This window comes from Micromesistius poutassou, assembly GCF_964030765.1.
Source record: "Micromesistius poutassou genome assembly, chromosome: 16".
NCBI lineage: Eukaryota > Metazoa > Chordata > Actinopteri > Gadiformes > Gadidae > Micromesistius > Micromesistius poutassou.
This window is the reverse complement of record NC_140286.1, coordinates 3,298,063-3,312,681: the sequence shown is the minus strand read 5'-3', so window position 1 is coordinate 3,312,681 and position 14,619 is coordinate 3,298,063. Positions and strand designations below refer to the sequence as shown.

Genomic DNA, 14,619 nt, shown 5'->3' with positions numbered 1-14,619 from the left:
TTTCCTCTAGTCTCTGTGCAGTAGATTTGCACTGATCTGGTAAAGGACCCGTTGTGTGTTACAGTCTGGACAAAGAGGATGTAACAGCATCTCTGCTTCAGGGACAGCATCCACACCAATCTGGGATTCACGTATTTACAATCTACAAAGTCAGGGTGCTGGAACGCAGACATCAGCCGTGGTCCCTAGCAGATCCAGAAATAGCCCTCTCCAGACCTTTACACCAGAAGACCAAGTCTCAACCTGACTGGAAGTAGCTACAACAGCAGAACAGTTTGCTCGTGGCGGGAACAAATCATCAGGCAGTGTGTCCATATACACAGCGCCTTTATAATACATAAAAAAAATTATCAAGAGAGATGCATCACCAAATATCGGTAGCATATAAGTGAGCAATCCCTGCAAACACAAGGTTGGGAACGACGGATTCGGTCAAATCCAGCCCATAATGCATGAACAGAGAAATGGAAATGCAAACCCAAACATGTTCTAACAACACATAACATATAAATGATGTTCTTTAACAGCCAGATCCATATTTTGCAGTGAGAAAAACACATGTCCCCTTTCTTGAGAACTGTGCCATAGGACTCACTCAATGTGAACTAGACTCATGGTGAACTATAGACTGTCAATGGAAAACTTATCCCAGAACAATGGAATGATGGACTCCCCAATCTCTTTCCTTTCAGGGGTCACAATCGAATCCTCAGGGGTAATCCACCGCAACCTGCTGACCTCCGACCTTAACGAGAGCGATGAGCCAGAACGACCCCACCTCCACCGGCTCCGCAGCCCCCCGGGGCATCACCATGGTGACGGGAACATTTAAACACAGATTAACCCATACTGGGGACAGAGTGACACAGAGGGTAACATCAACCTGTTACCCTCTGTAGCTCTGTCTGGCTCATGATTGCTCTTCTATCTCTTCTCATCCACTCTCCTCCCCCCTTCTGTCCTCTCTCCTCTCTCATCTTCTCTCATCCTCTCCTCCCCATCCTCCTCCCCCCTCCTCTCTCCTCTCCTCTCTCGTCCTATTTCCTTCTCTCCTCATCTCCTCTCCTCATCTTCTCCTCCCTCTCCTCCTCCTTCCCTCCTCTTCCCTCTCCTCTTCACTCCTCCACTCCTCCCTTCTACTCCTCCCCCTCCTCCTCTCCTCCTCCTCCTCTTCTCCTCTTCCTCTCCTCCTTCTCCTCCTCCACCTCCTCTTGTCCTCCCTCCTCTTCCTCTCCTCCTCCTCCTCCTCCTCTCTGACAGCCGTTCCCAACCCCCCCACACTCTGCTGTTTGTGATGATGAGGATGATGAAGAGCAGGAGCTGGATAAGACGCTGGGCCTTCCATGCTTCCATCAGATACTCCAGACCAGCGGTGCCCCCGAGAGATACAGAGCTGTTCACCCCCATGACATAGAGGGTAGGATGGCCTGTGTTCTCATTACCATTGGCATTACTCCACAGCACGGTTGAATACTTGATTCTGATTGATCCATCAACACAGGATACCTCCGCATTTATCCGTTACAAATCAATTCGCTACAAATTCAACATTGAAAACCAAGGTCAAGTAAAAAGTACAGACGAGATGTTTCCTTTACAACGCAAAAACAATGTGCTCAAAGCGCCACAGAAAAATATAAATTTAATTTAATTCCATCATTTAGTTTGAGTTTTACTGTGGTTGATATGGTGTGTAGAATGGGGTTGAATGTGAAGTTGATAAAGAGAATGAAGATGATTATCCTGATATATGTGGATGATGATGATGTGACGATGATGATGTGGAAGGTGATGATGATGATAATGATGATGATGATGATGTGATGATGATGAAGGTGTCTTGTGTCCCCAGAGCATCGCCACAGTGTGCTCCATGTGCACCAGCCAATCGCCAGGCCTCCTGAGCAGAAGAAGGCACGTGGCAGGGAGGGGGCAGGGTCACGCAGAGGCTCCGCCTCCAGCACCACGGCCCCCACCATAGAGGAAGAGGAGGAGGAGCAGGTGACACACACACATACACACAAACATACACACATGCAAACACACACACACACACACACACACAGATGCAACCGTGGGCACACACATTCTTCTGCACACAAACACGCATACGCACCTAGACACGCACAAACACACACACACACACACACACACACAGACACACACACACACACAAACACATAAACACACACACATACACACACACACACACACACTCATACAAACATGAAAACAATTGACAAATAATATGTGTGTGTGCAGTTAACACACATGCGCACACACACCCACACACACAGATGACAATGTGTTTTTCCCCAGGCCAGCAGTACGTCTCCATCCCACCCGGTCGCCGTGGCAACAGCGAGGGCACCAGGTGACCATCAGCCATTGAACAACAGCCAAACTGAGTGAGTCGGACACTCAAAAACATCCCATAATACCTGTTCTAGTGCTATAAAACAATCCAAGGTACTAGTATGTATGGTATACATAACCCCACAAGCATGCTGATTTAGCATAGGACAGGACTTCCAGATGGAGTCTGTTTTATGTACAGTAGACGAGCAGTGACACAGCACAGTGCCTGTTGTACTGGTAAGGATGTTATTGTTATTATGTTATCGTGTCCTCCAGGGCGGCGCCCCCTAATGGCCGGTGTGGCAGCTACACGCTGCAGGGTGGAGAGACCTGGGGCCTTCCAGATGAGAGTGAGACCCTCGCCTCCATTGACCTGGATGGGATCAAGAGTGAGTCTTAACGTCTAGCTAACAGGTCAACTCGTAGCATGCAGGTAAACTTGTAGCTCACCGGTAGTGGCTGAACTTGTAGCTAGTAGGTAACAGGATAACTTTTAACCAGCCGGTTACGGCTGAACTTTTGGCTGGCAGTAAGGAGGTGAACTTGTTTCTAGCAGGTAGTAGGTGAACTTGTAGCTAGCAGGTAGTAGGTGACCTTCTACCTTGTAGGTTACAGGTGAACTTGTAGTTAGCTGTTAAGTGCTAAACTTGTAGCTCGCCGGCAACAAATCAATTTCTAGCTAGCAGGTAACAGGTGTTCTTGGAACAGACATGGCCAGAGCGGCTAAACCAGTAGCTAGCGGTTAAAAGGTAAACTAGCTAACAGGTGAATGTGACGGAATGCTCTCATTTGCTGCTAAGCTTTAGGCGTTTTGTTGAGTGGTTTGTGTGTTGTTTGTGTATGTGTATTTGTGTGTTTTGTTTTGTGTGTCAGATGTTTGTCATATGATCCCTTGTTGAGAAACAATGATCATCCTACACACTCCATCACAAGGACCTCTCTCATGCCTGATTCTGTTTGTGTAAGTGTATGTACTAGTGTGTGTGTGTGTGTGTGTGTGTGTGTGTGTGTGTGTGTGTGTGTGCATGTGTGCATGTGCGTGTGTGTGTGTGTGTGTGTGTGTGTGTGTGTGTGTGTGTGTGTGTGTGCGTTCATGAGTGTGAGTGTGTGTGTGTGTGTGTGTGTGTGTGTGTGTGTGTGTGTGTGTGTGTGTTCATGAGTGTGTGTGTGTGTGTGTGTGTGTGTGTGTGTGTGTGTGTGTGTGTGTGTGCCTACGTGTGCATGAGTGAGAGTGTGTTAGTGTTGTGTGTGCCTACGTGTGCATGAGTGAGAGTGTGTTAGTGTGTGTGTGCCTGCGTGTGCATGTGTGCGCCTGTCTGTGTGTGTGTGTATTTGTACTAGGGACTAGGGCGGTCTTTCTGATTATGATTAAGTGGTGACTCAGCTCCGCCAGAGATGAAAACATGTGATGATCTTTCAGACATTAAAGAGATTTGTAAGAACAAGTTTTTGTCCAGAGGGACAGCTAATACTGTTAGTACCAGAATAAGGCTGGAAGTTCTGCTGGAACAATGAGGCGTGTTTCTGTTGTATTCATGGCTTAGTAAACGGGATACCACTGATATATATAAAATACCATATGGTCAATTCGGAATATTCGACAGTCTGTAGTAAAAACTCTACGTTTGTGAGAAGGGATTCACTCAAAGGTGAGTTCATGCTCCTTGTTTCTTGTGATTTTGTAAGAAATGTTGAGCTACTTTCCTACCTGCCTGTGTATCTAAATCTCTCTAATTGCATGCTTTTTGCATTAAACATGTTTTGGTTGGAGACTTGCTCTTGTTTTGGTTGGATAGGTCTCTTCTGCTCTTTCTGGAGCATTCCCTGCGTGGCGTTCCGACCCCGCGGATTAGAGAGGGAAGAGAGTTTATATCCCAACCTTGTCCCTGGCGATGTGGGAATGTGTTGTCTGAGGCTTGAAGGTCCAGGCCAGGCCTTTGTGTCCGGAGAGATGAGTGTGAAAGGACAGATTAGAAGACCTGCGTCATCGTGGCTCAATGCTCAATGATGCTCAGCCAAGCCTGAGAACCACGCACCTGTCTCATACCACCTTCCCATGAAGGGTGTGTGTGTTTGTTTGTTGCTGTATGTGTGTTTGTGTGTGTGTGTGTGTGTGTGTGTGTGTGTGTGTGCACATGTACGTACACGAGTGTATGTGTGCAGTGTGTATTTGTGAGTGTGTGTGTGTGTGTGTGTGTGTGTGTGTGTGTGTGTGTGAGTGTGTGTGTGGTCCTTTCTCATACCTTCCCACCAACATTATCCCGGTTGACCTCATCCCGCCCAGGTCACCGATTGGATGATGTCTCGGCCATGCGACGTCACCTGGTCAGCAAGACCACCAGGGGGCCGCTGGTCCACGTCTCCAGGGACCCCCACTCCGAGACCGCCAGTTACAGCCGCAAACCGGACCGTTCTCCGCACGAGGTCAGTCCTCCAGCCCCAGCCGCCCAGCCACCCGCTGCACCTCCAGAATGTTCTGGGATCTGGAACCTGATCGGCCAAATAGAGTGGTCTGATGTGGGATTCCCAATCAGTTCCAATCAAAATCTGTTACATTGTAACGTCAAAATTAGGTAGATTCCAAGTCAGTTACATTACAAATCAGGCAGATTCCAAATCAGTTTGAATATCCTAGCATATTCACACAGACTGTTCCTTTATTACAACACATTGCCGTGTGAAAGATTGCATTGTCCCAAAGCCAGCCCAATGTTTCCTATTCTGATAACACCACCTACAAAACAGAGATTTACCCTGACGTGTTTTGGGTGTGATGTTGAACCCTTCCCACCTGTGTTCCCCCTCCTGTTCCCACCTGATGGGGCGCTTGTTTACAGGTGTGAACAGGGGGGGTCTGTGAGGAGCAGGATCAAGTGTAATCCCGGGTCTTAAGTGGCTGAATGGGAAGTCTGGGTGGTGAGTGTCGGGTTGAGATGATGAGGGTGGGGTTCGAGAGAGAGAGAGAGAGCGAGAGAGAGGAGAGGGGGAGATAAAGGGGGAGAGAGAGGCTAGAGGGGAGGGATTGGGGTCTTGTTGGGGTCCAAACCCTCAGACCCTGCAGGTATCTGGTCGGACTAAGATGGTCCAAGTGGATCAGCTCCGGCAGCAGGCCCAGGACAGCAAGGTAGGCCCGCTGGAACCCAGTAGAACCACATAGAACTCAGACAGTGTCTGGGATATTAACGGTGTGATATTGGTTGGTGGGGGGATGCTTGTTTTGAGTGTTTTAGTTGTGTAAATAATTATTTTGTAGGAGTTAGTGGGTTAGGAGTTAGCTGGGTCTAAGATGAGGGATTCTGAGCTTTTAAAGCTTTTCAAGTTTTCAAGTTGTTTCATGAATGAAATTGAAATTATTATCTTCCTGTGTGTTTGTGTGTGTGTGCGTTTGTGTGTGTTTGTCTGTTTATCTGGATGTAAATGTGCATGTGTATATCTTTGTGCATGTGTATATCTCCTTTATGTGTGCATATATATATATGTGTACTGTGTTTCCCAGGTGTTTGTATGTATATATATATATATATATATATATATATATATATATAGTATATGTTCATGTGTGTACCCAGGTGTTTGTGTATATATAGTGTACACATATATACAGTATATATAGTACATGTTCATGTGTGTACCCAGGTGTTTGTGGAGCTGAATGAGCTGGTGGTGGACCAGAACCAGCAGGTCCAGTGGCGAGAGACGGCGCGCTGGATCAAGTTTGAGGAGGACGTGGAGGAGGAGACGGAGAGGTGGGGGCGTCCCCACGTCGCCTCGCTCTCCTTCCGCTCCCTGCTGGAGCTACGCAGGACCCTCTCTCATGGTGCACTGGGGCAGTGGGTCGGGCAGGCTTAGGTTGGGGCGGGGAAGGGTTGGGTTTCGGCAGGCGGGGGTGGTGGGTGGTTGGGGGGGGTTATGTGTGGTGGTAAAAACTACGATCCCAAATGCAGCTACAAGGGCAAAATATTTTCTCTTATATGTAATGAGATGATGTACATATCTATATTTAATAATGTATAAAGTGTGTTTATCGTATATATGAGTTCCTGTTTGTTTCTCATCCACTTCCTCTGATCACTGAGAGATTTATTGACAGAACAATGATCATCTGTGCGCAGGCGCGGTCCTGCTGGACCTGGACCAGAAGACCCTCCCAGGCATCGCCCAGCAGGTGGTGGAGCAGATGGTGATCTCGGACCAGATCAGAGCAGAGGACCGCGGCAACGTCCTGAGAGCCCTGCTGCTCAAACACAGGTACACGCAGCATCCGTTGCCATGGTTACCACTACCTGGTTAAACTCAGCATCTCTCAGCATGGTTTCATACATGTGTCTATGTGTGCATGCGTGCATGCGTGCGTGTGTGTGTGTGTGTGTGTGTGTGTGTGCTCCCCCAGTCATCCGAGCCGTGAGAAGGAGTTCAGCTCCTACAGCAGGAATGTCCCGGCGGCCAGCATGACCCCCCTGAAAGGGGGCGTGGTCACCCAACCCGACCCCTCCCACTCACAGATGGGGGGGTCTGGGGGAGACGGTTACCACGGAGACACAGAGCTGGAGCCGGACAGGAACGAGGTGTCTGATGGCCGTCGATGGGGCAGGGGGGGAAGGGTCAAGGATGATGTTGTAGTTTGATACTTAACTTTGACCTTTGTGCATGTGTGTGTGTGTGTGTGTGTGTGTGTGTGTGTGTGTATGCCGTATTGTGTGTGTGTGGTTGTGTGTGTACGTGTCCGTCTGTCTCCTCCAGAGAGAGTTCCACCCGTTGCGTCGCTCCAGGTCCAAACAGGAGCTGAAGTTACTGGAGAAGATCCCTGAGAAGGCCGAAGCCACCGTGGTCCTAGTGGGTACGTAACCACAATCTGCCACTGGGAGACAACGGGAGCTGAACCGTACGACCACGCAATGTTATTTCGCTGGGGTCCGGAGATGTCTGATCGTGCTCTGTGTCTCTCCAGGCAGCGTGGGCTTTCTGGACCAGCCCTCCATGGCCTTCGTGCGGCTCCAGGAGGCGGTCCCGCTGGAGTCGGTTCTGGAGGTTCCGGTTCCTGTCCGGTTCCTCTTCCTTCTTCTGGGCCCGCCCACCGCCAACATCGACTACCACCAGATTGGACGTTCAATCTCCACACTCATGTCCGACAAGGTCAGAGTCGTCAATCTCACAGAATTCAAGCTGTGTGGATATGTGGATATATAGTCAATACAATTGTGTTGATCAGCATAGCCAATGCAAAGGTTGTAACCTTCATGGAGGACAATAAGACCCCGAAGAGGAAACAACCTCGTTCATCCATGTTGCTTTTAAACTAAATGGCGTGCATCAGGGAATGGAATGGAGTTGAAATACACAGCAATGCGTCTCCATATTTGGAAACGTGTCCATTGGTATCACATAGGCTCCACATCTCAAGTACCTCTCTCGCCCAAGACACGAGATGGAGAGAGGATGGCTTCCTTCAAAAAAGTGGTTTTAACTGCTTTGCGAATTGGCACAAAATCGACCACTTTTATTTATCGTCAGTTAAAAACCCTGTTTTCCCCGTTTCTTTTGCAGAAGTTCCACGAGGCGGCCTACATGGCAGACGAACGGCAGGACCTGCTGACGGCCATCAACTGCTTCCTGGACAGCAGCGTGGTCCTCCCGCCGTCGGAGATGGAGGGGGACGACATGCTGCGCTCCGTCTCCCACTTCCAGAGAGACATGCTCCGCAAGAGAGACCAGCAGGACGACGGCGAGGCCACCAAGGAGCCCGACGGCTTCAAGGACGTGGGTGAGAAGAGACTTCCCGCCCTCGGATACAGAGATCCAGTTCTCAGGGCCAGGTATCAGAGGAGATTTAGACTTGAGTGTCCTAGTCCTAGATTAGTACAGGACTCCGATAAATGCCAAGAAAGTAAAGATCTCACAGTTTACTAGTCTACTAATCTTTAGATATACAGGACCCATCCAGGCCCAGACGTGGTCTTCTAGATGTGGTCTTGATGTGGTCGAAATTACTTTAAGATGTGTTTACATATGGTCTAGGTGTCTTCTAGATGCAGAGATCAAATTCTGCTCAGCAAACAGGTTTCAGATAATAATACTTTATCAAGTAAAAGCCTTACGGTCCAAGCTCAGAGAGAATGTGCTCTAGAAGTCTTCTCGATGTGGACTTAGAAATCGACTGGATGTGGTCTAGGTCCAGTGGTCTAGTTAGTCTCAGGTACAGTAACGTTGTTTTCAGACAAACTCTGTCTCCAGAGTGCACCCATCACGGTCTACCCTCCCGTCCCCAGGCACCCCGGACCCGTCCAAGCCCAGCGACGACCCCCTGAGGCGGACGGGCCGTCTGTTCGGCGGGCTGGTGAAGGACGTGGCGCGGCGGTACCCCCAGTACCTCACCGACATCCGGGACGCCATGAACCCCCAGTGCATGGCCGCCGTCATCTTCATATACTTTGCCGCCCTGTCGCCGGCCATCACCTTCGGAGGCCTCCTGGGTACGCGTGGACCGGCCGTGGGAGTGTCCCGGTCAACATTCAGTCCCAGGGCTGGTACCCGGAGGCCCTGGGACTGTCCCGGTCCACATTCAGTCCATGCAGTCATGAAACTCTTTATCTGCTCATTAGGGTTGATTTGAGCCCAAAGGATTGCAAAGGAGTATTCCTCTTTATGTCACTCCTCTGTCTTTCATGTAGTAAATATCACCTGGTCCGAGCAGCAGCTTTAGCAGTTATCCAATCACAATCCAGGTGTAGAGTATGTGGGAGTGGCTTGTTGATTTCAAACCCTTGTAGACCAATCACGGGCCATATGTTACAATAGACTTTATTAAACAAAGATATTCTCACATACGCATGACATAGACAACAAGCATGACCCAGGGAGACACACATAACCAAGACAAGGTTAAAATAAGTATGCATATTATATATATAATATTGTATTAATAGAATTCGGTCATCGTCACAGGTGAGAAGACTGAAGGGCTGATCGGCGTGTCTGAGTTGATCGTTGCCACGGCGCTACATGGCCTGGTGTTCAGCATCCTGGGAGCCCAGCCGCTGCTCATAGTGGGCTTCTCAGGACCCCTGCTGGTGTTTGAAGAAGCCTTCTACTCGGTGGGTGCAGTACTCTATGTGGCCTGAAGGTGAAGCGAGGGGGTGCTGACCTCAAACCGTCGTACTGTTTGTACCGGAGTTTGTTTGTTTCAACAACTTACTTAGAAGAACTTCCAAAGAATTGTATTTTAAAATATTATCAATATTATAGAAAAAGAATATTCCGGTAGTTGTTGCAAATAGTTTTTACAATTTGAATGCAAAATACATATTCCTCACTACAAAAACTGAGCGTGTCCATCTTTCAAGGACACACCCATTTCTAACCCCAATCCAAGTTATGTGTTGGTCGGCACCAAATGTTGTTAAACCCTGGGTATGCACTAGTAGCTGATATTAACACAACAATAACAAAAATACAACGATCTCCGCCGTGTGTTCACACTTCCACGTGTGAATTAATCTTCTCATTTTGTGTCCAGTTCTGCAAGCAGACTGAGATGGAGTACCTGACGGCACGGGTGTGGATCGGGTTCTGGTTAGTCCTCATCGTAGTTCTCACTGTGGCCTTCGAGGGCAGCTTCCTGGTCCGCTTCGTCTCCCGCTTCACCCAGGAGATCTTCTCCTTCCTCATCTCCTTCATCTTTATCTACGAGACCTTCTCCAAGCTGGTCAAGGTGGGGTTTGATGGTTCTCACGCAGACACTACGCCAGGTACCTTAGTAGAAAGACACCAAACATGTCAGCAGTTTGACTTGTCCATCATTTGTAACCTTTTCCACAATTTCCACTGCCTTTATAATTATATCTTTCTGCCACACAGGGATTGAAACCACTAACCCTTAGCCATAGTGCAGCCAGTGCCTTGTTCAAACTCCTCGTATCTTCAGTGTGTGCTGGCCTGGATCTGTTCCCCAGATCTTCCAAGAGCACCCCCTGAAGAGCAACTGCTCCGCCCCCCTCAACGAGACCTTGTCCCTGTTCAACTCCACCCTGGATGTGAGCCCTGCTGGGAAGGTTGTGGGAGAGCCCAACACCGCCCTCCTGTCCCTGGTGCTTATGTCTGGAACCTTCCTCATGGCCTTCTACCTCCGCAAGTTCAAAAACAGCGTCTTCTTCCCCGGCAGGGTGAGTGAGGGGTTGGGCCCAGTAGGTGTGTGTTCTGCGACGTTGTGTTATAACGGGGGGAGGACAGTGCAGTAGTGGCTGAAGTGTTTCCCTCCCAGCCTATCTTCAATGGACCTGTATGAATCCTGGAGAAAGACGCCCTAACCCCCTTTCTTTAATGACGTTTACTCAATGAAAAAAAAAATTCCAAAGTATTATTGAGTGTGGATATTGTTTTACTGTTGTAATGATGAGTTTGTTATCATTTTATGTCGTAAAAGGGAGCTTTAAGGATGGAGGCTCATAGGATTCAGTCCCATGGTAACCTGAGTACTAAATATATATTATTGTTTTGTTGTTCTTCAGCTACGGCGGATCATCGGAGACTTTGGCGTCCCCATTGCTATCCTCATCATGGTGCTGGTGGACTGGAGTATTGCCGACGCCTACACCCAGGTGAGTGTTTGAAGTTGAACCACAGTCCACAACGTCATCAACATGCTGAAGGGGTCTCCCTCCTCACTCTTGATATAGATACTCCACCAAAACCTTCTTGAATCCTGGTGGGAACCATGACTACTCAATGAAAATGCTTTTCAATGCTACCTGGGTGGGGAAATGGAATGTAGAACTTCAACTGCAATTGAACTTCTAATGCATCGAGGTTGCCATGGTTTCTAGAACCAATATGGCCGCTATGTGAATAAGTGAGGGCAGTTTGACAGTATTTTCCCTGTGGCTTCCTGTTTCGTGTTCCCAGAAACTGAGTGTGCCCAGTGGCTTCTCGGTGTCCACGCCGGAGAAGCGTGATTGGTTCATCTCGCCGCTGGGCTCCGATGGACAGTTTCCTGTGTGGATGATGTGCGCCAGCGTCCTGCCAGCCATCCTCGTCTTCATCCTCGTCTTCATGGAGTCCCAGATCACCGCGTAGGACCACACACACACACCTATAGATCTACACACACACACACACACACACACACACACATAATTATACACTCATGAATACACAAACATACAAACAGACACTTAAACACTCATACAGCCACACATACGAACACACACACACACACACACACACAAGCACACACACACACACACACACACACACACACACACACACACACACACGTGTGTGTGTGTGTGTGTACGTATGCATTTGGATGCACACATTATCCTACTTTGTATATTTGGAAAAAACTGCTAACCAAACTGCTGACCTGACCATGTCCTCCCAGGCTGATTTGTAGCAAGAAGGAGCGCATGCTAACCAAGGGCACGGGCTTCCACTTGGACCTGCTCATCATCGTGGCGGTGGGCGGGATATCCGCCATGTTCGGCCTGCCCTGGCTGTCGGCCGCCACTGTGCGCTCCGTCACACACACTAACGCCCTCACCGTGATGAGCAAGGCCGTCGCCCCGGGAGACAAGCCCCGCGTCCAGGAGGTCAAGGAGCAGAGGGTGACCGGGTTCTTGGTGGCCGTGCTGGTCGGTGGGTCTGCGATGCCGTCGCTAACGAGAGTTAGCAATTAGAGCTGTGTTCTGTGGTTGTAATACATATCTAACAGTCATGAGTAATACATGCTGACCGCCGTTAGCTGAAGATGCTCCAACACTTACAGTACAGTGCAATAGAGTACAGTACAATTCAGTACAGTACAAAACTGTACAATACAATACAATACAACACATACAGTACACTGCAATAGAGTACAGGACAATGCAGTACAGTACAGTACAAACCTGTACAGTACAATACAGTAAAACCCAATACAGTGCAGTGCAATAGAATACAGTACAATATAGTGTAGTAGAATACAAAACAATGCAATGCAGGACAGTGCATACAATAAAAGCGCCACCAAAACCAGAATGTGGTTGTTAAAAAGCTGTGTTTGTCGTCGTGTTTGTAGTTTAAGAGGTGTGTGTGTGTGTGTGTGTGTGTGTGTGTGTGTGTGTGTGTGTGTGTGTGTGTGTGTGTGTGTGTGTATGTGTGTTTGTGAGCATGTGTGTGTGTGTGTGTGTGTGTGTGTGTGTGTGCGTGCATGCGCAGGCCTGTCCATCGTCATGGGGGAGGTCCTGAGACAGATTCCTCTGCCCGTCCTGTTCGGGATCTTCCTCTACATGGGGGTCATGTCGCTGAACGGCATCCAGCTGACTGACCGCTTGCTGCTGCTCATGATGCCGGCCAAGTACCACCCTGACCTCAGCTACGTCACCAAGGTCAGCCCCCCCACCAGACTTTTGTGGTAGTATAGTACAGTCTAGTCAGTGTGTATACAGTAGAGAGTATATATATACTGCAGTGTGTGTGTGTGTGTATGTGAATGTGTCAGTGTGTTACATATGCATTGTGTGTGTTTGTATTGGCGTGTGTGTGTGTTGGCGTGCGTGTGCTTGCTTGTGACCTGTATGTGTGTATGTTTATGTTTAGGTAGTTCTTCATCTATATACAATATATGTGTGTGTGAGTCTGTGCATGCCCTGTGTGATTATGTACGTGTATATACGTGTGTGTGTGTGTGTGTGTGTGTGTGTGTGTAGGTGCGGACAGTGCGGATGCACCTGTTCACCTGTGTGCAGCTGCTGTGTCTGTCTCTGCTGTGGGTTGTCATGTCGACGGCCGCCGCACTGGCCTTCCCCTTCGTCCTCCTCCTCACCATCCCTGTGAAGAGGCTGCTGCTGCCCCGCATCTTCACCCACCGCGAGATTCAGTGTGTGAGTGACACACACGCACACACACACACACACACACACACACACACACACACACACACACACACACACGCACGCATCTTCACCCCCCGGGGATAGTGTTTGACTTACACGGAAGGTGGCTAGTTCGATCCCTGAATCTTCCTAGTGTCAAGGTGTCCCTGAGCAAGATGCCTCACCCTAACTGCTCATGTCGAGCTGTCTGTCGCTCCGCCAGCAGTTTGTGAATGTGTGTATGAATCGTAAGCCGTTTTGGGACAAAGGCGCCTTCCAAATGCTTGAAATATAAGGGTTAGATATTAGATATTAGATATATCTTCAGCCCCCTTGAGATACACTGTGTGAGTTACACACTCACAAACACACACACTTGCTGTTCCCTACCACAATGCTGTCTGATATTGACCCTTGACCTGCTGGTCCTCTGTATTCTAGCTTGATGCAGACGACGCTGAGCCTCGTCTGGACGACCTGCAGGTTCAGGACGAATACACACAGATGCAGATGCCTGTGTGACCTTGAACCCCCTACACCTGCTGCTGCTGCTCACTGTGGATTGGTTACACACCTTGTCTGGTGAGGACCACTTATTGGGGACTGCGTTGTGGGGACTGAGGGCGGCTGACAGACCAGAGGCTCTCTTCGTCACAGATCCAGCCCAGCTCCACCCTGCACTGGGCATTTTATTTTTATTTAGAAGAATTTTACATTTAGTGGAACCGCGTATATATATATATGCTATTTTTTGTTAGAGAATTACCTTACCTTGAGGATATATTCTGTTTGATAACTACCCTTGTTGTAATATGTACTACAGATAATATTAAAAAAACAAATTTCCTGTGTGAATTGTGAGTGTTTTCCTCATCACAGCAAAAATAATGATTCCTGCCAAATATGGCTTCACATGGGGCAAAATAGTTGGGATTATCTTCCTGATTAGTATTCTACATCTTCATCAGAAAGACATTCAAGACATTTTCATATAAATACTAGCTGATGAGTCACTACGGTTTAATGGTGTCGTTCTCTGTCAACGACTTCCAAAATAATTTACAGCAGGTAAACTTCAGCTAGTTTCATTCATTCTGGAGCTGCCCCTAACCTATTTTCAGAGATGGCACTGTCGTTCCAGTCGTTTTCTATCGGTTGAAATTAGCGATGTAAAGTAGGCCTAAAGCCCAAGAAAGACACATTTTTTATATATATATTTTGTTCTTATGAACCGGGATTTTGAGAACAGAGTTGGTAGAAAGAGTAGAGGATAGTGTGTGTGTGTGTGTGTGTGTGTGTGTGTGTGTGTGTGTGTGTGTGTGTGTGTGTGTGTGTGTGTGTGTGTGTGTGTGTGTGTGTGTGTGTGTGTGTGTGACAGGGAGCTAGACAAGGGACCAGACGCAATCACAGGAAG

The 14,619-nt window shown here is 48.4% G+C and overlaps 1 protein-coding gene across 1 annotated transcript; it reads left to right on the top strand.

The window, feature by feature from the left end:
• Window positions 1–758: 758 nt before the first annotated feature.
• On the top strand, window positions 759–13,727 carry slc4a2a (solute carrier family 4 member 2a; the record flags this gene model as incomplete). Its single annotated transcript, XM_084481430.1, has 21 exons — window positions 759–815; window positions 1,303–1,417; window positions 1,853–1,937; window positions 2,635–2,747; window positions 4,643–4,782; window positions 5,995–6,175; window positions 6,471–6,606; window positions 6,749–6,923; window positions 7,099–7,199; window positions 7,311–7,491; window positions 7,903–8,119; window positions 8,625–8,828; window positions 9,301–9,449; window positions 9,872–10,066; window positions 10,308–10,517; window positions 10,863–10,952; window positions 11,257–11,423; window positions 11,735–11,988; window positions 12,550–12,719; window positions 13,041–13,214; window positions 13,647–13,727. 21 exons carry the CDS (start codon window positions 759–761, stop codon window positions 13,725–13,727), a joined length of 3,195 nt encoding a protein of 1,064 aa, XP_084337556.1.
• Window positions 13,728–14,619: the final 892 nt, after the last annotated feature.